At 33.8% G+C, this 27,962-nt stretch overlaps 1 protein-coding gene across 6 annotated transcripts; it reads right to left on the bottom strand.

Moving 5' to 3' along the window:
* Positions 1–211: 211 nt before the first annotated feature.
* On the bottom strand, positions 212–27,834 carry DAAM (disheveled-associated activator of morphogenesis-like protein). Of its 6 annotated transcripts, none has more exons than XM_085662617.1 (12): positions 27,471–27,834; positions 8,000–8,107; positions 4,320–4,628; positions 3,869–4,093; positions 3,186–3,783; positions 2,825–3,099; positions 2,413–2,745; positions 1,854–2,329; positions 1,327–1,763; positions 1,110–1,237; positions 727–897; positions 212–661 (listed from the first exon to the last, which is right to left on the bottom strand). In XM_085662617.1, exons 2-12 carry the CDS (start codon positions 8,039–8,041, stop codon positions 398–400), a joined length of 3,258 nt encoding a protein of 1,085 aa, XP_085518743.1. In that variant the 5' UTR covers positions 8,042–8,107; positions 27,471–27,834; the 3' UTR covers positions 212–397. The 6 variants fall into 6 exon arrangements, with proteins under 6 accessions (XP_085518743.1, XP_085518741.1, XP_035742693.1 ...); XM_085662615.1 differs by lacking the exon at positions 27,471–27,834 and adding an exon at positions 21,996–22,312; XM_035886800.2 differs by lacking the exon at positions 27,471–27,834 and adding an exon at positions 11,441–11,735.
* Positions 27,835–27,962: the final 128 nt, after the last annotated feature.

Raw genomic sequence — 27,962 nt, 5'->3', positions numbered from 1 at the left:
TGATCTATATACAAAGAAAATCGATTCTTATAATTCATATTTTAATGCCGGATCTTCATTCTCTCTCTCTCTCTTTGATTTTAAAAAGCGAATACAATCTATCTACGCAGTCTGTGAATTATGTTAGGAAACGATCAACGTAGCACCGATCGTGAAATACAATTTATATAAAGACTCGTCATTTCTAAAATTATAATCACAAGTTAGGGTAGTTATTAATCATTAGGATTCTCATTGACATTCGAGTTTATCCTTTTAAAAGAGTTTTGAAGTCATATTTCGATGTAATTAGTATCGAAATTTGATGAACTTTTTTTTCTCTATCTCTATCTTTCTTTATTCTTCTTTTTATCTTATGTTTTTTGTTATCCTTGAATAAAAATAAATTCGGTACAGTCTAATGTCGTTCTCGTGAATCTTCCCTATGAGCGCTATGTCTACGTGATTCTTGACCACATGGTGTTACCGGCCTACGTTTAGATCTTTTAAATTTGGCTATGTCTTCGCCAAAAACATCTCCGGTACGAAGCGCAGAAATTAGATCGTCGAATTCACCTTTGTTGTCTCCTTGATTACCATTAGTTTCGTTCTTTTTACTTAATGATATACTGTTTAATATTCCTTCACGAGAATTTTTTCTTTCCATTGTTCTTTTCCGCAGCTGAAAAGGAATGATTAGAAAAAGTGATCTTCAAGAAATTCATTAAATAATTTCGTTTTTAATACCTCTTGTTCCTGTTTAGCACGACGTTCTTCTTCCTCGATCTTCTTTCTCATGTTTTCAACATCTTGTCTAGCTTCAGCAAGCGCTTGAAGGAAGTTTTCGAATATACCAAAGAATTCGTTTGGTTGTACACCCGCAGAGTCCTCACCGAATAGTCTAACAGCTCGGTCAAACTGTGTTGATTTATTAAAATTCATAATTAATTTGTATAAAAAAGGAATAATGTTTTTAAAATTACTTTCACAACAATTTATCATGCAGAATGATAATAAAACTAAGAATTTTTATTAGAAACTGCTTTATAACGAGAATAAATTCCAATAAGATAAATCGATTGTTTGAATGAAAATCATCTCTGAAGAGGTAAAAGATTATCTGTTCTTACTCTAGTCTTCATATCTTGGAACAAGTCCTCAGCTTCGGCTAATCTACATGTGGCTTGCGCCTGGAAGTCTCTCATAGCTGGTAAAAACATGTCACCTTGCAATACCTGAGATTGGCCTCGATGAAATTCTAAAAAAAAAAGAAGGAATTATTAAACGTGTGATAATTCTTTTTTAAGATTGACTAAAATATATTTATTGTCTGTCACACATACATACCAATTTCCCTTTGAACGTCTTGCAAACCATTCTTCAAGTTAGCCACTTCTTTTTGAAGATCAGCCATGCTAACTCTAGCAGCTGTCCTAACATGTGGCATATCTTCTTCAATATCTAAAACTTCACGGAACCTTGATTCAAGGATTTGTACGAGATAGTGTAAAAGGGTGGTGCCTTTTGAGCAAGAAGATTTCGTATCGACTAGACGATTCAAAGAAGCTAATCGAAATCCACAAGCATTACCGCGAGCATTTCCGCGATTTACATAATTCCCAAGAGCTAGAACCAGTTCTAATAGTTTCCTGAGTCTTCTAGATCTTGCAACTTGACGACTAGCTTCAAGAACCGCTCGCATTCTTGGCGTTAATTCTGCTATACTAGCTGAGAATTTCTTTTTATAGTGTAACGATCTAAGTCTCTGTTCGTAGTGAGGAACTCTGAAAGAATATTTTCATGAGAATTTCTCTAATGATAACAAAAAACAATGAAAATCAAAGGAAATGAAAGAAAAAAAAAGCATATCTTACTTCGAAATCTGATAGAGGAAACAATCAGCCCTATTTTGTAATTCCTTTTGATGCATATCTAAAAGAGCAGCTTCTTCCGATGACGGAATGTATTTTAATAATTGTTCGACCATATCAATGTGTAATATATTCTGTTGGTCCATCGACAGTATCGTTCTGGTGATCTCGTTGTCAGACAATTTAAGTTTCGACAATAATATCGTACAATTTTGTGCTCTTCTCGAGTCGATCACCGACATAGTTTTCTTATTCTTTCCCAAAGTACGAAGATCTTCGATGGAACCTTCAGCGGATACACCGTTCTTCTGATAGGCACAGAAGATCTTGTCGATCGATTCTAAATCCATGACGTTGTATAATTTCGTATCGTCTAGCTCGGACCAAATCGTACCTTGGAGTTTCTGTTCTGGTATCTTCGACCAATTGAAGGATTTCAGTGGATTGCTTGGTTGAGGAACGTTTTTTACTATCTCAACCTGTTAAAACAATAACAAAGATTAATCTCTCATTCTATTTTATATATTTAAAAACATTATTCAGACACTGTATTTTATATTACCTTCATCGGAGGTGGAGCAGCTGGCATTAAACAAGGTGGAGGAGGCGGTGCCAAAGGCGGTGGAGGCGGCGGAGGTGGCATCGGTTTGGCTTCGACTTTTTCAAGAACCTCATCATCTACGATCTTTAAAGTAGCTTTGGCATCGTCCGGTAAACTTCCCGATGCTACCAATTGTTCCAATCGTTTTCTCTCGGACTTTTCGTTATTAATTTGCCGCGACAAAATCTCGAGGTTATCCTGTAACTCTGATATTCTCTGTTTGGTCTCTATATGCATCGAGGTTTCTTTTTCCAGACGTTCCTTGATCCTTGCCAAACTTGCCTCCATGTCCTCCTACAAAAGGGATTTTGATGGTTCCCTTTGGTGGATTTTTGATGGAGTTGATCGTAAAAAATATTTTCTATAATCTTACCTTCTCTTGTGTTCGTAAATCAAGTTCTTGTTCTTTTTTAGCCAATCTCGTTGACATATCAGAATTTTCACGTTCCAATTCTTCAGCTTTCTTTCTGGCAGCAACTAGTTCCTCTTCTTTGGCCAATAGATGAACGATTTCCTTCACGTTGATATCGATTGGTGCAATGTCAGGATTTTTTGCTATCCCTGTTTCGTTTCCTTCAGTCTGTAAGACAATTTGTTGGACGATTCGATCGAAAAGTAGCCAATGTTGTGGGTGCGAACCATAATCGACTGGAATGGAAAGAGAATGATCCAATGATTCTATTTAAATCTGTTTTTTAAATCCGTCGCCTCAACTCAATTGTTTTGAAACTTACGTGGTAACAGTAAACAATGTTGTAACAAACTGAGAAGATGAGGATAAGCTGCTGTGTGACTGAGTTTTCGCCTCAACAAATCAAACATGGTCGTTGCGCTTTTAGTGTCCACGTGTTCCTTTTCAAACTTTCTAGCTAATTCCTTCTCGTCCTCGTTACGAACCATTTCAAAAAAATCAAGGTGCCTGTCGAGCGTCTCATTCTCATATTTCCTCAATTTTTCAATAATCGGTTGAATGCCGAGCATGAGCAATTCGTATCTGAGATGGAGTCTAAATTCTAAAGTGACTTGACCGGGCCCATAATTAAGGACGGCGTTGATGAAGGACATTATAGCCGTTTTGAGAGAGAGATTGTCCTTGTAGATACCAAAATTTTTGTCGAGATCATTTATTATACTTTGGAAACGTGTTCTCTCGGAATGATAATGTTGAAAATGTAGCATAGCTTCTAAAACTTTACGATGACCACCAGGTACCAAACAAACTGCACCGAGTATTTCCAATACTGAAATTTTTGTTTTTATGTTCTCCGTTGCGAGCGATTGAGATATGGTATTGATTGCTGTGGGATGTGCCAGCACATGTGCCCTGCCATTCTGTAAAATAATTTTTTCGATAATCCCTCGAACTCGTCTTTGTTGCAGGTGATAACTATCGATCGGTTAAGTCTCAAAAACTGACCGAATTGTTCATCAAAGCTTTTAAACAACCTATCACGCTTGTGTGAAGATTGCTATTGGCTGCCTCCACGTCCATTCTTTCTAGAACCTGCAGTAAAGCGTTCAAACCATCAAGTTCGATGAACCTTAGGACGAAGCTGTGCGGTTGCGTTCTCAGAGCTGTCTTTAGAGCTTCTACTTGACGCATTCGTATCGCTGCATCCTCTCCTTCCTCTGGAAATTGACTCTGAAATGAAGCGATCTTGGTCGGTTATGGGTCATCAATTTTTTCCTACGTTTACTTTTTCCTTGACAATTGGTTGTCCCCATTTTTAATACATTTTTTCTTTCTGTCCTCCTCGCCGATACAAGCAAAACGACAAAATTTATTATTGTCACATTAACTGCCAACTGCAGTTAATTTAGGATCCAAGTAAAATTGATTGAAAGTGAAAAATAAAATTTAACCTTACACTTGCAATTGTCCTGATCCTATCGATATAATCGTCAGGATCCCCGCTAAGATCAGTGGTTCTCAAGCCTCCATTTTCAAGCGTTCCATTTCCCTTTCTCGAACAATATATCTGCCATTTCTTATTAGCCGGAAGTGCCAAAACTGCTTGTCGATTAGCTTGCGTCAAATCGAGCTCGTCGACCAACTCAAGGAACATCTTGTTCAATTCTTCTTCAGCTGGCATCGGTAAAGTCGGTGTCATTGCTTGAAGCGTGAGCGTACCAGTGTGTTCCACCACACAGTACGTGATTTCCGGTGGTTCGTCATCCTGTCGAAAAATAACGAGGACTGAGTCTCAACAAAATCGAATCAACGATGAGAGCTTGGAAACGTTAGCGTTCAACAGTAAACCCGATCGAGGCTACGTAAGCAGGTCTTGACCTTATTGAGTATGACAGCGAGTTTTAACCGCAGTCAGCCGGCCAATAGGATGATCGGTGTTATATCTAGATAAAAAAAATCGCTTTACGCAGTTCGGAGTTTCTACATTTCGCATTTCTATCGATTGCAGTCGATATGGTCGAAGAAAGAAAAGAAAGTGCATTTTTCTTCGAATTACGTAAATTCGAGAAATTTCATCGATTTTATTTGGCACAACTGAAAGAGTTTCATTTTAAATAAATTTTCTCTGGTTAAGAGCAATTCTTTACAAATTAAGTTTTTTTAAATTGACTTTCAAAATAAGTCTTGAATATCTTTTGATATATATATATATATATATATAAATAATAGCGTTGATGTTCGCATATTTAGAAATACGTAATTCGTTCTCTTCTATTGAGATTATGCCGACTTTCTTTCTAAATGGAACGCTGATAAGAAGAGATGGCCATGCAGCATCTCTCCGATACAAGCTTGCTCGTTCTACTCCATCGAACGGGACGGCAAAGGTCAGGAGACCGGCTTGGGCGCTGGATTCCAAAGGTACTTTCACACGTGACTAGGAAATTACCTATTCGCATTGGCCGTTTGCGACTTCTTGATTTATGTCGTGCGCGATCACGATTACGTCTTTCTGCATCTTCAAAGAGATTTATTAGGTCAACAAATCAAATGATTATAAAAAAGTTTGAATCGAAAAAATTTATTTCTATTGCATTTCAATATGTATGAGAGAAAGAGAAAACAAAGAAAAACAGATAAAAGAGAATAGAATGAACTCGGCTTCAATCTAGTCGCACATGATCAGAAATAAATATGATTACTCCTTTCAGCGCGTCACGTGTTTAGGTGATTTTATCGAGAGGAAGCTTCGCTGTAGGACAAGGCATAAAAGTGATTTAATGATCATACGAGAATTAGAAATTTTGTAGAAAAACATTTTCGAGTACGTCGGTTTACTGTTCGATTTACGTTATGACTTGGATGCTTCTTAGAAAATGCAAGAAGCATTAGATAGACGAAAATAAAGGGGAAGAAAAGATACGAGCGTAATTATATCTCGGCGATTAATATTTCTTCCGTGGAGCATCTCTAACCATAGAAGAGATTTTAGAGAAGAGGAAGAGGATGAAGAGAAGAAGGAGTCTTAGGAGCAGGTGGAAGATAAATAAGAACAAAAGAGAGAGAAAGAAAGAGAGAGAGAGAGAGAGAGAAGAGGGAGAAGTACCATTACGATAATTAGACTGCCACATTACTATGTCAAATTAGCATTAATCTTTGAATAGCAAGTTCAAGTCGATTCTAAGAAAGTTCTTCTCAGAGGTTTTTCGAATTTTTTTGATATTAACGCTTTTTAATATGAATTTACTATACTTATTTAATCTTTTTTTTTTCTACTTACTATAATTTTGGCCAAGTTCAAAACAATATTACAAAGTATTTTCTTAATTTTTTTACATTTGGCCTTACTTATTTTGCCGGCTATATTTTTTAATATATAATAAAGTTGCTATATTTTTTGTTATATTGTTCTTCTTTGTAATATTTCCTTTTTATAGGAGGAAATTTCCTGAATCGTTGTACTGAAAAGCAGTCATGCATTTTTTTATTCGCATGGGAAGATTCGTTAGACAGAAAAAATAAGAGTTAGAAGGAAGATAGGATGGTAGATATACGATCGTTGGATGGTCGTTCTACGTGGACACGCCTCGAGGCACTCACCTAACGTGAATCCACGGTGCATCGATCTAATAGAATTTACGGATCACATGGGATCCATTCAAGGTCGACTGGCCTTTGCTTGAGGTCAACGACGCTTTTTTCCCCTTCTAATTTTTTTTTTCTTTCGTTCAAGAGTGTCGATTGAATGAAATAAATTGTTACATTTATTGAGTGATCTTTCAAATTATTGAACGATTTATATTTTTATAACTATTAAGATATTTTTTCACTGATTGTAAAAAAAAAAAGAAGTTCAATGTCCCTTGTAATAATTTATTTGTTTGTTTATTTAATTTGTCAAAAACATCTGTTAAATACTGATTAGAAAATGACTTGATTAATTAGAAATCAATAATTAAAAATCCATTACTTCAAAATATTGTGATTACGATTGTATAAATAATTGTATAACCTTCCGTAATGATATCATCGAAAAGCATAAAATTCGAAGAAAACTAATTTGTTTACAAGTGTCGTCCAGAAGAAATTTGTATAGAAAATGTTTGCCGAGTTGTGACATTGGAAGGTCTCTCAAGGTGTTGTGGACTACGTGCTGAATACATGATTTTATCCGACTGTTTATATTGAGTTCGACCGAGGAGAAGGTCGAAACATTGAATTAGTTATTATCAAGCTTGACACAAGGAAGGAATATTCCTTTCTGAAATTCAAATTTAATTTTACGATAGAAGATGGTTATGTTCTTTAATTACGATTAGACGAAGGTGAATCAACTAAGTTTGTCTCTCTTTCTCTCTCTCTCTCTCTCTCTCTCTCTCTCTCTCTCTCTCTCTCTCTCTCTCTCTTTCTATAAGATAAGATAAAAATCATTTGTTAAACACGTCTACAAACTTGTTTCTTTTCGTATCTTTTCGACGATTTATCTTCTTTCTCTGCAAGATCATTCAATGATAATTCGTTGCATTGTAAAAAGATAAAAAAATAGTAAGAGAAGCCGCATAGTTTGTAGTTTAAGTCAGGAATGCGGAGATGCATACCAAGATACTACAACGTAATAGCGTTCTAGAAAATAAATGGATACAAAGAAAAAGAAGAAGAAGAACGTTGTGAAGAGAGTATCGATGAATTATCGACCAAGATTCCATATGGATTTTCTTCTTTTAAAAAAGATTTTTGAAAAGAAAGAAAGAAGGATGATACACTTATACACGATCGATATTGCGTTGACATAATCGTCAAGTCTTTCGATTATTTCATAAGTATCTATTAACGATAGAGTGATGAGAAAACATTTATTAGCATTCTATACTCTATGTCATTATATATTATCAGTAGTTATCTTATATGTCGTACTAATTATATGTATACTAACATGAATGATAAATTTGATTTATATATGATATATCGTCGGAAACATTTAACGTTTATCATTAAATGTTTCGTGATATTATTATTATGATGATAATTTCATATGATGTGCAGAAAGAAGATAAAGACGAAAATAAATAAAAGGAAGAGGAAAGTAAATGAGACGTTTCTTAAGTATGTTTATAGGAAGGAAACTCATGTACTTACTTGGAGGCAACCGCAAAAAGACTTCTTCACTCTCGATGGCATCGTTTGACAGCGGCCGACAAACTCCTTCAGTGGTTGTGGACTCTTTACAGGACAGCTCGGAATCCTCTGAATACAAACAACACGAGTAAAACATTATAGTAATAAGTTTTTATTAATCCATTTCTCTCAGAGACAAAGAATAATATTCCTATAAGTTTTAGCGTCCTTGATACCGACAGAGATTAGTTTCAAGTTAATAGAGTTTAGTCATGCAAAGTATTAAACTTTGTCAACCCGATTGAAAAATTAGGACTAATTCGAAATCGATGTACTTGTTTGAATTGGCATCATTCTTATGTCAGGATACGCTGTAGAGGAAGCAGAGAGAGAAAATAAGGAAAATGTCGTGTTGCGGAATCGTTAACGTAACGTTACTTTTTCTTTCACTTTTCTACGATATACAATGAGTCTAAAAAGTACACTTATAGATTTCTTTTTAAATGCATATTTCTTTTATTGTATATTTTTTCATTAAGTAATACAATTCTAATATCAATTATTTTTTACTTTTTTCTTTTTTTTTGTGCGATTCTAACAGATGTATCGAAGTGATAATAAATTATTATTTATATTTTATGTTGTATCATTTTATCCAAGATATGCATGGTTATAATAATATATTACTTTATAAAAAGAATCTACAATACAATATGAAGAAACAATACGACATGCACATATAATAAATTTTATAAAGTTTGAAAACTATAAGCAGATTTTTTCTCTAATTCATAGATATTTTATAATTAATTATAAAACAAAAAAGTATAAAATAAATAAGTATAAGAGAATACTTTTTTTAGACATACTATATACATATACATAACAGTAAGAAAATATGATTCGTCATAACTATAGTGCAAAGCACGTTCACCTACTACATAAGAAATCCATCGACGTGGAGGCGTCACGGGTTCACCGTAACTATCGATATCTCGTTCCTCATTCGAAGCCATTGGAAGAGATACACTTAACAACGTTTTTTAACACGATTTTGTCGAATGCTCGACACTGACTATGAGCTTCTTCCGAGGCATCGTCAAGCTTATCGCGCTAATTTCTTATCTCTTGAGTGAAAAAAAAACGGAAAAATATATACGAAGAAACCAAATGTTAGCAGCGTTTGCGATTTAGTCTCGAGATACATAGTTTGCTAGTATGTATATCAAGATATGCGTAAAGGTAATGTCCTTGAGCAATATCGTTCGATATCAAGATACTTTTTTTAATGATCTACAGATTCTAACAAACGCTTCCAATAATTTATTAAAAATTTCTCTCTCTCTCTCTCTCTCTAAACCGGAACTTGGAATGCAACATTTGCTATTTTAGATGACACATCTGATACGTAAATTGCTAAATAAATATATATACATAATAATCGAATAGTTTATCATTGAATTTCTATTATACATACCTTTAAATATTTTCTTCCTATATTAAGTTCGCGTAGTAAATTATAGAGTAGATCGTATTAGACCAGTCAATGAAATTAGAAGCACGATATAGTCTAACCTTTAAACCTTTCGATTGAAACACTATTGATTGACTACGATATATAATTACGATTAGGTTAATATTCTACTGTCGGAAATAAATTTCCCAAGGTTTCAGCAGGGTAATGAACGTCCCTGCCCCTTTCGTTCGTTTCCTTTTTGCGAAAATATTCACGAGACAACGTTGTTATTCGTCATGCAACTGCGAACTAACAAACGAGCTTTCGACTGGAAATAGAAGAAACAGAAACGAACAAGTGAAAGATAGTGACGAAGAAGAATGGAGAACTCGCTTCTTAATTTCAACTTGTCTCAGTCTATTATTATTATTATTATTATTATCGTCGTCGTTGTTATTGTTGTTTTACGAAGTATTTACGAAAGAGTAAACAAGAAATATGTGAGAGGCAAAAATAATAAAAAAAGAAATTAGACTGAAAAAGAATATTATCTTACATTTCAAAGACATTATTTATATTTGCGTTATCATAGTAATTTTTTTTTCAATACTACGTTCTATCGTAGAATCGAGATATCGAATGAAACGAGAGTATCGGAAATAAATACCAGTTTGTACGAAAGATCGAACGATCGACAGATCAATGAAATTCGTAGAACTTTTTTGTTACCGAGAAAGAGAAAGAAAAGGATAAGAACTAAACAAAAGAAGGATTTGACTCGGAAATAATATTTTTTAAATGTTTTGTAAAGTTTAAGTATCATTTGTACGATGTCGCGTGCCCATTGACTATTAAACGATGTCTAATGTTTTACAGTTATTCATTTTTCTTCGTGTTCTTTTCTAACTTCTTCTTTGTCATGTTAATTCTTCAAACAAGAGAGCACACCTGGGCAAGCCTAATAGCAGTCGCAATAAAACGGCAAATGTATATAACTTTTGATAGTATTTTATGTTATCACTTTGTTACTAACTTATATAAAGAATACATACAACAAGTTGATCATCAAAGTTTGTATATTTATATATTATTAACAAAATTTTCTGACAAAGATTTTTAAAAGGCATTTGACAACAAAAAACCTATTTTTGTTAAATTATATACATATATGTAGATTTGAAGTACTGATCTAAAAAAAAAAAGAATTATTTAATAGATGAAATCGATTTAATTAAAACACTACGTCGACAGAAATGTCAACATTTTCGTATCACGACCAACCAGGACGAGTTTTCACTCGTAACTTTCGCAACTCGTAACTAACCCAAACGAATGCTTCGATAATTATTAAGAAACAATGGCTTCTCCGAATTAAATTATTCGTCTTGTATATTAATCATAGATATATTTTGTAACGCATCAGAAAGTATATAAGTATATAAGTACGTAGTATGTATGTGAAACGATATGGCTCCTTCGCACGTTCGAAGGAGTAACGTGATTTTTTACGTAATTTGCGATTGGCCAAGCGAGAAGTTTCCTGCTCGTTCGTGTCCTCATTCGCGTGTTCGTATAATGCAACGTGTGTCTACATTTATTACTAAAAAAATATCCACGACATGGAATGTCAATGACAAAAGGGGAAGATGAAGAAAAAGAAGAAGACACTTGGAATTAAAAAAAATGAAGATTCAAAAACACGTTTTTACTTTTATCTCCAATTAAAAGATCTTTCCTGAAATATGATGTAAAATATGTTTCTAGCGTCTACGCAACGACTCTCTTATTAGAGGCTTACGTTAACTGAACATTTAAATGGCATTAGTTAGAATTAAATTTAATAACGCGGCACGTTAAACGATAATACAATTAGGACACGAATTAGATGTTATTTGGTTTGAGTGAACGTGTTTACTCGTTGTCAAGCGAACCTCTCTGGAGGAATAATTTCACTGTATTCCAATTTTAAATGATACAATTCGATTTAGGAATAGTTATAATATTACCAGATTGAGCCTGCCCATTTTTTCAAGGACAGTTTCCATGTTAAATGTTACACTTTTCCTTTTGGAAAATTGTTCAAAACACTTCACGATTGAAATAATAGTTTTATTCGTTAAATCACATATTGGATCATGTTTATTCTTCACTCGTGATGATTTTTAAATTGATTTTTTCGTCCTCTCGAGTCATCGAGTTTTCTCAATGATCAAATGATTAAACTTCTCCAATATCTAAAAGAAAGCGAGGAGAATATCGGAACACCGGTTCGCTCGCGATCGCAGCTTCGACTGCCAGGTGAAAACACAACACCTCTCGAGCAGTCTACAGGTGGTTCTCCCAGGTCTGCTTAAGAAGGAAGGGGGGACCTACTTCGACTCAGAGGACTCTCCTTTGATCGAGAAATAACTAACTATGTAGTTACTTTTTTAAAAATGTTACTGACCTAAAAAATGTCGTTTGTTAACGAAACATTTTATGAATAGGAAAATCAATTCTTTTTTTTTTTTTCAATTTTATTTCTCTCCAAGATGTTAAATGTCCTAAAACAAATTAAATCGAAAGTAACTCGAGTTTCGTAAAAGGTTAGTTAAGCGATATCATTTAGCGAATCGTTGTTGTCCTTGTTCGCCTCAAGATACCACAGAAGTCTTGCATCGGAATGCAATCTTGTCTCTTCTAGAAGCCGCCGTTGGTGCCGTCGCCGCCGCTGCTGCCGCTACTCTCGCTACCGCTGCTGCTGCTGCTGCTGCTGCTGCTGCTGCTGCTGCTGCTCCTGTTGCTGGATACGACTGGTTTTTCAAAAAGAAAAATGAAACGTACGACTGCTGCTGGATATTTTTTCCGTCCCTCGTCTTCGGATTAGGAGACACGGGGAAAGAGAAGGGAAGAGGAGAATGCTGGAGGGGAAAAGGAACGAAGTTTATTGCCATTCCTTGTAGTGGATCGTCGACCTTGACGACGATTCTCATCGAACGAATGAGAGTCTCTTCCGCGATATACGGAAATTGAGTCACGAGATCGATCGATCGATCCGTTTATGCAAACTTTTGTGGTATTTTAATGGGTGTATACAAAGTGGGCTAAAAGTCCTTAGGTTTAATCCGGAAAAAAAATTAATCTAAAAAGTTTTGAGAAAAAAGAGTAAATGATTTTTCTAATCACCTAGGAACTTGTGGTCCACTTCTGTACTTTTTTGTTTATTAGCGTAGGAGAGAAACTTTTTAATTCCAAATTGTTTGTTTCTTCTTATGTAAATCTCTAGAGATATTCAAATACGTTTAAGTATTCATATCTTTCCCCTGCGGATCGGTGATAGAATATACCTATAGTATTCTCTGCTTATCATAAAAGGAGACTAGTAGGAGTTGAGGGTTAGTCCGATAATCCAACCTCGTAAAGACTCTCTTATTATGAAAAATATCAGTAACAAAGTTAATCATTCTAAAAACATGGTCTTCTATTAAATATAATTTCACGGAAGACCATAAGTCTTCCATAATGAAAGTACCGAAAGGAAAAATGAATTTTAACCAAAGTTCGAGCCAAGTTTGATTTGCGTTATGATCGTTCATTCGTTAGATAATTTACACATGTTACATGGACGAATGATCTCTTGGAACTTATTCAAAGTCGATTAGAGCTCGAACGATCAAAGTTCTATGTTCGAGACATCATACTTCTTTTTATTATACATATTTTCTTTTTATTTTTAAGCTTTGAGAAGTTCTTGAAAGTAGAGAAAGAAAGAGGCACTTTTCATTCGGAGATCTCGATTGTTCGCTCTTATCGTGTCGATCCCTTTTCGACCTTGGTTGGTCGACTTGTAGAGAGAGAAAGAGGAAAGGGGGAGAGAAAGAGCGAGGGTGGGAGGGAAAGAGGGAGGTAGAGAGAGAGAGAGAGAGAGAGAGATTCCAGTACTTTCGTATACGGTGTTTAACGGCCCACCATTTAGAAACCGTTCGACGTAGTTTCCTTCCTTCTCTCTGTCCTTTTATACGTCCTTCTGTATGTCTATACAAACGTCCGTACGTCCTCCTGACCCGACTGAGATTTCTCTCTCTCTCTCTCTCTCTCTCTCTCTCTCTCTCTCTCTCTTTCTCTTTATTCGGACTTCGTTTCTCCATCCTCGTCGCTTTTCTACCACGATCGTTTTTATGGGTCGAGCATAACGGTGAGATCGAGTCGAGTTCATGGCACGTCTGTTCATGTTATATCGTTAAGTGTCATAGGTCAACACTGGCACATATTGAAATCGATTACGTTCGATTTGGATTTAGTTTCTATAGATTTGTGGCATCTACTTCGATCTCTAATTATTTCTGTTTAGATGCTATCGATAGAAACGTATCTATAGATCTTGGATTTTCCTTGAATTTGAAGAAAGACGGAAGCAGAATTTCTCTTGTCTGTAAGTCGTTTCTACCCGCATAGGACTCCATGCGTGACCTCTTGATACTGATACCGGTTTCACTTGATTATTTAGACAACAATTGTGCATTCCTGAGCGATAATATTTAGATACCAATTGAATGGATTTTTAATTTTTCATTCGTTGGACATATTTCGAACAATTTTTATAAAAACATTTCATGAATAATCTTATTAAAAATTGTAAATGCAGTCAGATATTCTAATTTCAAATTAGTCCGAAATAGTTTCTGTTATAAGTAAATATTTTCACTCGAATTTAGATTTTATTTTTTACATACTTGGATAGTTTAGGACATCGAATAGTACGAAATAAAAATGCCATAGATATTTCGTTGAATGAGTTATCGATAAAGTGTAGTTTATTCAAATCGAAGAAGTTTAGTTCGTTTGTCCTTTGAAGATTTTCGAGTAAGAAGGAAACAAAAATCATGTCATACCGTATCAAGCACGTTCGATGTGGTGTCAGAGCTCGAACGGTATTGGGCGTAGGTGTTTAAGCGTGGGCTCATTCATAGATCGCTTCTCTATTCCATTCGCGTTCGTAACTCTCGTACCGTTTCTTACTAGTCGAAGGAACAAAGAACTCTCTCTTTCTCTCTTTCTCTCTCTCTCTCTCTCTCTCTCTCTCTCTCTCTCGAGTTACGAGGCTTTTCTTTTTATTTTATTTTGTGAGAATTTTGCAAACAAGATCGCAAACTTTTAAACGTAGAAATTAAATATTCGAAAGTTTGAATTATCCGAGGCCGAATAAAGTCGTGTTGTTCTTTCCGCAATGGCGTGACGCTTTTCAACGTATCTCGTTAACCAATCCGATCGATTTTCACCCTTTGCTGACAAAGAGAATGTTGTACTGTAAAAATTACGAATTTTGATGGTTAAAACTATATGGAATATTGTACGAGCGAATGTACGGAAGATGTTTTAAATTCATAGGAATTCTTTAAAAATTTCTAGACGTCAATATACTAAATATTTTCACTTTTAATAATAAGTATTATCATTGATAAAATTTTAGCCCAAGGAGATAATAAATATACTTAAAGTGAAGTATTCAAAATGTAAGAAAGTTAGTCGTTATTAAAAATCAGTGTAAAAATTAATTTCTATAGTTTTTATTTGATATCAAGTGATATTGTAAATATTATTTATTCTTTTTTTATACTTATAAGTATATGTATATATAAAATTATATATATACATATACATATACGGTTGAAATTTGACGATAGCATAATTTTTGAACGACAATTTTTTCAATTCTTTTCAGATCTAACGCTAGGGGAAAATACATTGAATAAGAGAATACTTTTAAGAATACAAGCTACGTAAGAATACGTCTTATCTCTTTATCTCTTTTTCTTTTCGCATAATAATGAACATATAGTAACGAGAAGAAGCTCTTGCAAAAATAAAAGGAGCCATCATCGTCGAATGATCGACGTGCCAAGTCGCAAGTACACCTGTTGTTCGATAAAAATCGTGGCACACTGACCCTAGTTGCGTTTTAGAATAAATTTAGTCGTGTGGCGTGTTCGCCATTAACGGTGCCGGACCGTTCTCGCTTATGGGAGACGCATTTTAATTTGCCAGACGTGAACGAAAAGGTCGAACGTGTTTCTTCCTTTAAGTTTCTCGAGAGACATTGTTTTATTCTAATCCTGCTATCGTGCCAACGAGATTCTAAAAAGCACATACCTATACGTCGTTTAGTTTTCTTCTTCTTCCTCTTCTTCTTCTTCATCTGGATTCAAGTTAAACGTTTCTCCCGTTGAAACGATCCCGTTAGAAACGCCTTTACAAACTTGGATCTTTTAAACTTGTTCGTGCTTTTTCTCGATCAAGTTAAATTGTCATGGAATTCTCGTATGAGTTTAACTGAAGATTATTATTAATAATATTGGAGTCAATTTTGTTTTTGGTATATATTATAAATACTTTAAAGAAATACGAAGATAATATTTGATCAATTTTCTTCGTTAACAATCAACAAACATGGTCATTTTAATACTTCAAAATAAACAAAATAATTATATAAAAAAAATTGTTTTTATTGACTAACGGCCCAATAAACGTATTATTTATTTAAAAAAAAAACGTAGAAAATACTTGATCGTTTTGTATTAAAATTAATATTATAGATACTAATATGATAATCAACGATTAGTTATTCGCAAATAAGACAGATTTCAAACAATTTCATTATTATTAATTATCAATAAGGAACACACAAAGTAATAAGAGTATATTATCTTTTGCTTTTTTTTCAAGCGACAGATAACTACCGTTATTCGAAAGTAACGATTCTGCAATATCGTTACAGGACAGCGTCCAAAGTGAGATCAGATGTGTACATACGTACATACGTACATACATACATACACGCGCATAAACCCCGTTCCTGCATAAACAGTCTCGACAAGAGTTTTCTATTATCCCACAACCAAATTCTTTTAAGCGACACTTTCCTTTCAGATTATTTCTTAGCTTCTCTTAATTTTTTCGAAATTTCTTACCTAATCATCTTGTTTTTCTTATCGTATAACTTTCACTATAAAACTTTACACATCGAGATTATCGTACTGTGACGGAAAGTTCATATAAGGAAAAATCAATATAAGAAGACGATGACTTTAAAGAAGGTCACGATGTTATGTATAATGTATGAATATACGAGGACGAATGAGAGATAGAGAGAGAGAGGGATAGAGAGGGAGAGAGAGAAAGAGAGAACAAGATCATATCTCGCTATGTTATTGTTTTTAAGATCGTCGTTTCAAGAGACTTCTTAAGAGGTATGAGTCATACGAAAATCAGTTCAAGTTTAGACGTTACATGGTTCGGTTCGCTCCTTCATTAACTTACATTTATATATGTATATATTCATAAGTAAAAATTTAAGAATTTTGCATTTAACTACTAATTTTATACGTTTTCATATATTATATTAATGTTTTTTTATATTTAATAAGCTATTATCAAGTATTGTAATTTTTGTTAATATTATAACAGAATTGTTATATAATTATCAAACATATAATATTATAATTTAGTATACATAACATAACAAATTTTCTCTAATTTTCTGATCATCTACGAAGAGAAAAAATTAATGAAGGAAAATAAAACGAACTACCTGTATGAGTACGAATATCGTTAAGCTAGAAATATTTCGGTACACTGATCTACAAATGGCCGAAAAGAAGAAGAAGAAGAAGAAGAAGAAGAAGAAGAAGAAGAAGAAGAAGAAGAAGAAGAAGAAGAAGAAGAAGAAGAAGAAGAAGAAGAAGAAGAAGAAGAAGAAGAAGAAGAAGAAGAAGAAGAAGAAGAAGAAGAAGAAGAAGAAGAAGAAGAAGAAGAAGAAGAAGAAGAAGAAGAAGAAGAAGAAGAAGAAGAAGAAGAAGAAGAAGAAGAAGAAGAAGAAGAAGAAGAAGAAGAAGAAGAAGAAGAAGAAGAAGAAGAAGAAGAAGAAGAAGAAGAAGAAGAAGAAGATAACGCTCAAAAGTAATGTCCTTGGTTAGGAATGTTTCTAACTCATTTCTAACTCGTTTCTAACTCATTACTTTTACATTAATCCGTAGTTGCATACTTTCCGATAAATCGATATGCCCACCACTCTAATTCTCTCAACTGCTTTCTTTTTCTGCAATTGTCCGAGATACTTCGATTTTGAACGTTATAAGTAGCTTGCTATGAAAATATGCTTTGGTATGATCGATAAGTTGAGATAATTCGATCTCGATTGATCGAATACTTCGCTTACCGTTATTTCGTGTTTTTACTCATCTGACTTTTATTAATTACTAAGCTGTACATAATATCTGTTTAGTGATGATTTGGTATTGAATTAGATATATATATATATATATATATATATAATATATATATATAATATATATATATATATATATATATATATATATTATATATATATAAAAAGACATATAAAAAAAAAGACATATAAAAAAAAAATAACGTTGAAAAGAATTTAATCATATTAAATACATTGATATTTAATGTTTATATTTATCTGCCTAATGGTTAATAATCAGATAAAGAAAGGCCCACATGATATACATAAGCGGTCTTAAACAAGCTCTTCTCCTTTGCACAATCGACATGCATTTATCGTTGTTGGAAAGCGACAGGAAGTTGGAAGAGAAGCCGACTCGTAATAATGTTAGATCTCTTTCGTAACGATGTTTACTGCAATGGCTTGTGTAAATTGAACGAGTTTTGAGAGTCTTCTGTGAAAAGTAATATTTAATTTATTTGTTAGTAGATCTTACTGAAAAGTATCATCCACATTTAAATTGTTTTTACCAAATTATTTTTTTAAATATAGTGAACAAAATGTTTCGATAAATGTAATATTTAAAAATTTTAATTATTACAATTCATATAATTATTATTATATGAAATAGATTTTTTTTATTAATGTAATCAATATTGATGATCGAGAATTATGTACATCTCTCGGAAAATTTTAGATATAATTTTGTTGTTTTTAATAGAAAATTAGAAATAAGCTATCCGTTTCAATTAAAAGTACTCTAAGAAGGCCAACGTATCTTTTCCAAAGAGGATCGATTCTCCTTCTTTAAAATCTACCCTGTAAATTCCTCGTTCTACCTCTTTGTCTCTCTCTCTCTCTCTCTCTCTCTCTCTCTCCCTCTCTCTCTCTCCCTCTCTCTCTCTCTCTCTCTGTCTCTCGTTCATCGATTCTGGTGGCCCTACCTGCTACCCGAGACTTACTAAGAGATGATTTAATTAATAGGGAACCCTTTAAGTATCGAAGCATCGAGGGTTTATATACAGTATAAGATTACCTCTACTCGTCCATTATTGGATTCTTAGTATGTGTACATATACGTTTGTACAGTGAAAGTGTGCAATAGACTTATCTTCTTTCAAATACGGAGCTCTCGTGAATTTAAAAAGATCATTAATGATATTTGAGATAGTATTTTTATTATAATTTTTCAGATTTGTCCTTCTTATTATCAACAGAAAATGATATCATTAATGTAATTGTTATTAATTTAGTTTCATTTTATATATCATTTATTTCATTCGTCTTTATTTAGCAACTAAACGCTACAATTATTGACTTTCTATATATATTTAAACGATACATTGTATATTATCGATTAGATTTAGAACGTGAAATGAATCCTTTATTTACGCGTTCCGTTCCAGAACACGTATTTACGAATCATCCTGTATTTTTCCATGCGATCTCTCGCGTCCCAAAATTCCAAATAAAAGTCAGAACGTGCGAGGAATGTAAGATATGTGGATGAAAAATTTGGAATAAAGAGACATCACGAAAGAGGACATCGAAAGAGGCGTGGTGTTTAACGAACTAACGAACCAACTGCACAAAATCATTTTTATCAACTTTATCTCTTTACATACAAACTTTCTTCAAGGTTCGTTATACCTAACGAGAACTCTCCTCGCCTCTTTCTCTTTTGCAATTTTTTCTTTTCCATTTTTTTCCTCTTTTTTTCTTTGACTCACTTATCGAAACCGATAACACGTTACGTTTCGTTGAGATTTTCGAAGATCCAGGGCGATGCAAGAAAGAGAGAGAGATAGATAGATAGATAGATAGAGAGAAAAGAGATGGGAGGTGTAACCCGGTTACACCGTAATATTAAACACCGATTTGCCTTTCGAGAGACGACATTGCATTTACTTGAAGACTTTTATCGACACTTCTGAAAATGGTCATGGTCTGATTTTGCTTACTTCAAAATTTGTTTATCAAATTAGCATATCTTTTTAGAGACGAATACCTAATTGTATTTTTATGAGAATTTTTAATAATTAAATGTTTTTAAACGGAAAGTGTGTCACAGTGAGTTTATCAAAGAAAATGAGATTATTTTTTATTAATTTTTCTTTTTAACAAAAATTCCTTTTAAGATATTAATAAGTAGTGAGATCACGTTAAAAATGTACTTACTTAAATCGTTACATGTTAAAATATTATTGGCTGCGATAAATGATAGTAATATATACAAATATTTGTTATTTATAATTAAATTATATATCTATATTTCTACAATATTAACTATGAAATATCATATTTTGTGAGTTTCAAAGAAGAATATAAATTAGTTGGGAGAAAATATTATAGTACTTTTATTGTGAAATTTAAGTAAAATCGGATCACACTGACCATTTTTGGAATAACAAGCTATTTAGTTTGAAAAGAGATTTTTAGCACTTCCATCTTATCTCCGCTTAATAGTATTTCTTACGTTTTCGCTATACGATAGTTATGCTTTTGCACGTAAGTACTTCGGAGTCGTAAAAAAGAAAGAAGGAAAAGGGTCATCGATTAAAGACTCGTTTTTTCGATAAAAGAAACTCTTTTCGTTTCTCTTTTCTGTTAACTTTATATCTCTTTTCTTTTTTGTTTTTAGTGCATGTGACTCTCTCATATCGAAAATATTTCCTTCCCGAGATACATAGCTGCAGATTCATACATACGCACTTACGCATACACGTATATAGACAATATATATTAAATATACTATGAAGGCAATGCGCTTCCATTAAATAGGAACATGTCTCTGATAGATGAGACCCTGAAAAACGGATCCTCAATCATCATGCTGAGCACGTAGAAAGCGACCGGGTCGCCAACGTTGATTTACGCATACCGTTACACGTGGCATTGATTGAACTAACCAAAAAATCGATGTATACAAGATTTATACGTGTGTACATATGTAAGTACATAAGTATGTTCATGAGTCGTTCAAGTTTCCCTTTTAAAACGTTTCTTAAATATGTTACAGCTTTCATTGAATCATTATTATTCTCATAAAAGATCCTGCTAATGTTTATGTACAAATATAATATTTTAGAAATCATATTTATCTACGCATGAGTTTAATATTAATTTGTATGTACTTTTGTAATACAGGCTGTGCCGAAAGTTCGTAGATGATTATAAAAATATCTATGTTAGACTTTTTTCGAAAATTGTAATCTAGGCTTGTAGCTGAGCTAACAATATGAACCGAGAATTAGCCTGAAAAGTTTTGAAAAAGAGTAATTGATTTTTAAAATCATAAAATGAAGAAATTTTGGTACTCATCCTGTATATAAATTATAGAATATTTATATCACGTTACGTTGATAATGACATAGCCCAATGGAATAGTAAATGAAGTGGACACACCTTAGAGTGTCTTCGATCGTCATAGAAAGGGTCGAATACCTCGGGAAGAAAGCAAAATGAAAGGTCATAATCTTTGTATATGTATTCTCTCTTCCATTTGGCAAAATGAAAGTAAAATGAACGAAGCTTGATAAAAGATGTTGTAGAAATAAATACGACTATAACGTTTAATACGATTATAACGTTTTCATTAATGAATTTGTGAATGCAATTAATGCGTCGACGACGAGATCTAGAAAATGTAAAATTATATATCGACGTTGCAATAATGAAATTCCTTTTTAAATATCTCTTTACGATCATCACCGATGTCGGTGAAAGCATAAAGCAAAAGTCGCAACGAAGTCGTTTTAATACATATATAAGTACTTTGATATTTTTATATGGTATCGTTTAGAAATTACATACGTTTGAAATGTTTATTACCATTTCAAACTATAATTCCAATAGTATAACGTTATATAAGATCCTGTCAGTTTATAGGTAGGTTTTTATTAGCAGGTAAATATTTTGTAGCATGTAAATATTTTGGATAAATTTTAAGACATAACATATCGATAAAAATTATGCAACTTTTGTATAAAACAATTTCTCATAGAATATATTTAAAACTTATCCGAGACTGGCACGTTACTCTGATAATAATCCTAAGAGAAGCGTAGCTTCTTTTTTCTCTCCCTCTTTCAAGGAAAAAAGGAGAAAAGAAAGATCATCGTCGACTTCCTGTTTCGAATTTAATCGAGCTTGCCACTTTCCTTTTCGTTTCAAGCCCGCGGTGTGTCTTTAATTACTGCAACGTCACATTGTCCTCATCTTCCTGGTTTTCTGAACGTTATATAAACAATGTTTATGAACTTTGATCATTAGTTTGGTATAGAAAGGTCAATCTTGATAGATTCATTGATAGAGAAGAGATTATATTTAATTTTTACCTTAAAAAACATGAGTTATAAAAGTTGCACGATCTTCTCGAATAGTGTACTCCTTCGTTTCCTTATCTTTCAAGATCACTGCACATACACATAATCGCGCACATATAAACATACATACAAATTGGAAATTAGGTTGATAAACACAAATTTTTTTATATCAGACTTTATTCGTTCCAATGATTCTCTCATTTGGAGATTAATTGGTCATTTTTCGGACGAGACATTGATCGAATAATCGATGACTCATAAGGAACGCGTGTAACAACTTTGTCTCGTCGAAAGTCTCCACGTGGCTCGTGATCTCAACTGCTCTCTCGTATATCCTTCCTTTCGATCTTTGCTCGGTTCTTTCTCTCTCTCTCTCTTCTCTCTCTCTCTCTCTCTCTCTTTCTCTCTCTCTTTCTCTTCCATGAGTGTGCGCGCGCGCGTAACGATCGAACCAAGGGTAAGTCAGTGAGCACGATACCCTACGACTTACTCAGCAGACCCTCGTGGACCAAACATCTGCTCTCGTGTGGACCTCCCCCACTGCTGCGTCGACCTACCAAAGCCCTACTACAGATCCTATATTCACGCATACACACGTACATAAACTCATGACTGAACTTGCCCTTTTTTAACGTGAAAATGTCGACAAAAATTCATTTTTATAAGCAACGATTATACGAAATGATAAAAGTAGAAATTTTTATTAGAAAATTAAATTGGAATTATCGAAAGTATCAAGGAAAATATCATAAATATAACAAAAATATCATATATATAAAGATATCATATTTATTGGTTCGATTAATAAATAATTATTACATTTACTATACTAGATCTATTCAAAAGTTGTAAAAAAAAACATTTTTATATCTTATTTATCAATATTTGATTAATTCCGACATAAAATGATTCACCACATATATTATTCCAACATACTTAATAATAAAGTCAAAACATATAACGAAACTTATTTAAGAATCAATTCGATTCGTAAGTATATACATACATAAGACGAATAAAGAAATGAAAGATGTAAAGAGGACCGGTCTTATGTTAACCGGAAATTCGATGCTAATTCGATGCAGCAAGTTCAGCACCGCACCCTTTGAACCGCTACATATATATATACATAGGTATATAGTATGGTTTGTGCCCATAGCAACGCGTGGCATCGTAATAAGAATGGTTTCACGGTTTATTAGGGACGGGTCAGTCGTAGTGCCGTTTGGCTAAATGCATCGCAACGCCATAGAGAGAAAGAGAACAATGAAAAGGTTAGAAAGGAGGTTAGCTAGGAGGATCTTCAACTCAAGTTTTTTAGTTTTCTTTCTAAGAGAGTATGCGAATGTCGCTACATAATTCGAAAAGAGAGTGCTTGAGAAGTGCGTAACACTTGATTACAAGCTTGAAATTGTAGTTGAAGAGAGAGAGAGAGAGAGAGAGGGAAAGAGAGAAAGAAAGAGAGAGGGAATTGGACTCCCTCAATTGGCAGCAATTGACGACAATTAGGGTCTCCCTGACTATGTCGATCCGTGATTTCACATTGAATTGTGAGAGTAACATGGACGATGCCTTTGAATTAAATACCATGTCCCCTCTTTTTTCTTTTTTTTTTTCTTTGAGAGATTTTGTACTTCGTAAAAAAAGAAAAAGAGGGAAAGAGAAAGGTTCGATGTCCTTGATGGCGATTTTTCCCAAGAAGGGTTGATGCTTGCTAAGACGCAAGTCTCGCCGTGTGGATCCCATAAACGGAGATCCGACTTTCCGAGAAATCACAGAGCCAGATTCCTAAGGAAGAAGAAATAATCCTGGTAGCGGTATTTGTGCTGGATGTCCGAGGAGACAAAGGAAAGATACTTTTCGAAGAGAATTTTCAAGAAAATATATCTTATTTATTAGAAAAAGACAGAAATTTGTATCGAAAGATAGAAAAATCACTTCTTTTTCAGATCAATCGTACAAGAGTAATTCATGGTATTATATCGTTCTTCTGGAATACACCATAAAATCGTTGGTGAGTCATTTAATGATGAAATTTATTGGAAATATAAACGTACGTAATTGATAAGAAGACGTAATTGAAGATAAGCAAAAGTTTCTTGAAAGAGATCTATTGTAAAACAGATCGTCACCTTTCCAAGTTTATCGTTTTGGTGTACACGTAAGCGTTCGTAAAGTATAATATTTTGGTAGACCGTATAGGCCATGACTCACTCCAGAGAAACACTCTCGTGCCAGCCGTTTTGTCGCGGTCCATTTCTAAAGGTACGTTCGCACCAAGAGAACTGCCGTAAGGAATCGATAGTCGATTGAATTAAGTCCAAGATAGTGAACTTAAACTTTCGACCTTTAACTCGGATGTAAAAATAGTATTTTTCTGTCATGACTTGATTAGAAGGAGATCTTTTAGAAAATTTATAGACGATTTAAAAGATAAATTTTAGTTTCGGACGATTGTGAGAGAAGCTTAAGGAGGCGCCGAAGCTGACAGCTGCGGTGAATAGGCCACATGGCGCTCTTTGCTCTCGCATCGAGAGATGCAGGGAGGCCTATCGATTTTATCGCGTCGTTTCGCTAACGAATGGACGGTCCGTTGATTAGAGGGCACGGCCGTTTTATCGGCCGATAGTTATTGACTAGTCTTCCTCTCTCCCTTTTCTTCCTTTCCCTCCCTTGAGCGATCGAGAGGGAAAAGATTCGATCGTATTCTCGTTGAAATCGTTTTCTTAGATCTTACGAGCGTTCTCCTTGCAGCGCATTATTATTTTAATCGCCCAACGATCGCCAACACAGCGTCGTTGACTCTTTTTTTACTAGACACATTCAGACGCCAGTTCCATCGGGATCCATTCATTTTTTTCCTACGAAAATCTACGAAGCGGAAAGGCATGCCGAGTGCAAGAACCGATCTATGAGCTGAACATCTATCGTTCTTCTTTCTATCCGTGAAGAAACATCATTTTTCTATCATCTTTTTTTATTCGTTGATATTTTCTAAAAACGTATATCGTGCATTAAATTTTTTTCAATTAATTCAGATATAATTCATTTATATATATACAGATAAAATTTCAGTTATTCGTATTAATTTAAGGATTAGATGCGTTTATTTTTCGTGCAATAGAAAGAATAGAAAATTATGCGTCTCTGGATTGCATCCGCGGATGAAAATAATGTTTTCAAGGTAATATTTTTCGATTTACAAAAGCTCAGTCGACTCTTTTCAAAGTCTCTTTCGATTCGACACCGTTTATGAGAACGAGCATCTGTGTCGCTTCGTCGGAGTCATTCTAAATATTTAGAGAAAGTCTTTGCACCGGCTCATCTCTCATAAACCACGTTGACAACGATGACGACGAGCGCGACGACGAGGTTTCATACTATTTCATGGAAATACGAAAGCTTCCCCTTGATTCTTTATTTCAAAAAGATTCGTCTTCTTTTCGTCGACACTCTTTACCAGTCGAAAACTATTTTCGGGGATATACATACACACGTATATCTACGAATATGCGTATAACACGTATACGTATATACGTATATATATGTATATGCGTATCTTTATCGAGCCAACACGCCCTTAAACTTCGATCGTTTAAACTGGTATATGACATCAGATATTGAACAATAGAATCATTTTGAAATTTCTATGTGAAATATGTGTTGATTCCGTTAATATGATCTAGAATTGCATTATATATATTTTTCGATTAATATGAAATTAATCGATCGATTGATTTGGATTAACATCGGAAGTAATTGCTCTAATCTCTTAATCTTATTTCCGAACGAATATATCGTTTAAATCATTTTGATGCGGAGTGATGATAAGAAATTATGTTCATATGTAATATTTAGGGGAATAATTTATCTAATCTCGATATTATTTCTATAAAAATAGATTTGCAACTGTAGATTATAGATAAAAAAGAAATATCTTGTCGTAATATACTACTTCCGGAATGGAACAGGAAACAACGCGAATGCCTTCTTATCCCCATTGAATTTTATTATCGCTCGAAGAGTCTCTGCTTGCGGTTGCTAATTCGTAAAATCGATAAAGTGTGACGCTCGATAGCTGTCATTTGCTATATCCCTGAGGTCATTCGATTTGTGTAAATTCTAATACAGGTCATGTTCTTTTTATCGTCACCAGAAAATCTTTTTCTTCATATCTCATTCATCATTTCAATTTTTTAATTTTCATTAATGATTTTGTTCTCGTAAAAAATATAATTATTTCTTCAAAACTGAGACATAACTGTCGGATGTATGTATATCTACACTACATCGTCGTGCTAATTAATAATAATAATAATAATAATAATAATAATAATAATAATAATAATAATAATAATAATATATATATATATATATATATATATATATATATATAATGTACATTTTGTCATCGTGTTAACTCGAATCTCATCGCGAAGAGCGAGCAACGGTGATGTTACATACATACATAAATACATATATACGTTCGATTCTAGATGTACAGTTAGGTATGCACTTGATGCGTTACGTTTCAACGGCTATCTCATTGGCGCATTATCGCGCACGATTCTATTATATTATTACACCTATCCTATCTGGTGAACGTGAACGAGAAGATTACGTAGACGAAGGAAAGAAGCAAAATATTTCTAGTAAATGATCCTTTTACATACGCACTTTCTCGTGAAAATGAAAAATAATCAAAATAAAATTATAATTCATTAGGAATAGTTAATTCTTATTAATAACAAATTAATTATAAGATGATCCATTGGCAAATCGCAGATAATTATATAAGATGAAGTAGAAGGAAGAGAAAGATCGATAAGAGAGTAGTAGCAAATTATAAATATTAAAAAGAAAAATAAACTTAACATCTCGGTCTGGGAGAAAGGAGAGAAGGTGCGGCTTAATTAGAGGAGTCGTTTTCGCGCCGGCTTTGCATTCCCATTTGCCGGTCTGCTCGGCCGTTGCTCGCTAAACGGGATTCCTTTAAAAATTCTCTCTCTCTCTCTCTCTCTCTCTCTCTTCTTTTACAAAAGTAACGACAAAAGAGTCTCTTTCTCTTTCTCTTTTTCTCTGTCTTTCTGTACGTAGGTAGTCAGTGACATTTTCAAATGTCAACGTAATCTCTCGCAATACTCTAGGACGATTCTCAGATAAAAAAAGAGAGAGAAAAATAAAAGATAATTAATTTGTCTAGAAAATTTGTGCCACTAACATACGTGATATCGAATCGTATCAGTACATGATACAATGATACTTGAAACGTATTAATAATTTTGTTCATATATCCAAACGAAGCATTTGAGGAAGTCTTTGGAATTGTTTTTCTTTTCTTTTCTTCTACCGTACTGATTTATTTCAATGTTTTGTCTCATTAAAGATGGGATCATGAATGAGTTGAAGGCAAGAACTTTCCGGACAAGGCAAAAAATATTAAAAAACAGAAAAAAAAGACATAGATAGAAAGTATTAGTAGCCTACCTGATCCTCCGAGTGTCCACGATCGTCCCTTTAAAGACGAAGCCCCATCGAGCAGAGAGAGAAGAAACGCATTAAGAAGAAACTGGTGAAGATAGAGGAGAAGAAGAAGAAGAAGAAGAAGAAGAAGAAGAAGAAGAAGAATAAAATCAGAGTCTCGCGATCCTCCAGGAATAGTCGCGCGGGCGTAGGCGAGTATCCGCCCTTCGTGAACGACGCAATGATGTTTCGAGAAACTTGCCAGGAGAATCCATTCGCAATGGAAACGAGAGAATGTTCTTTGGAGGTTTTAGGAAAATTCAACAAAATTGATTACATGTTTTCTCTTTCTCTCTCGCTCTCTCTATTCACTTCTTTCTCTTTCTCTCTTTCTCTCTTTCTTTCTCTCTCTCTCTCTCTCTCTCTCTCTCTATTCACTTCTTTCTCTTTCTCTCTTTCTCTCTCTCTCTCTCTCTCTCTCGCTCTCTCTATTCACTTCTTTCTCTTTCTCTCTCT

Source organism: Vespa mandarinia, chromosome 19 (assembly GCF_050613455.1).
Source record: "Vespa mandarinia isolate Hongniang chromosome 19, ASM5061345v1, whole genome shotgun sequence".
Lineage (NCBI taxonomy): Eukaryota > Metazoa > Arthropoda > Insecta > Hymenoptera > Vespidae > Vespa > Vespa mandarinia.
This window is presented reverse-complemented; position numbering and strand designations above follow the sequence as displayed.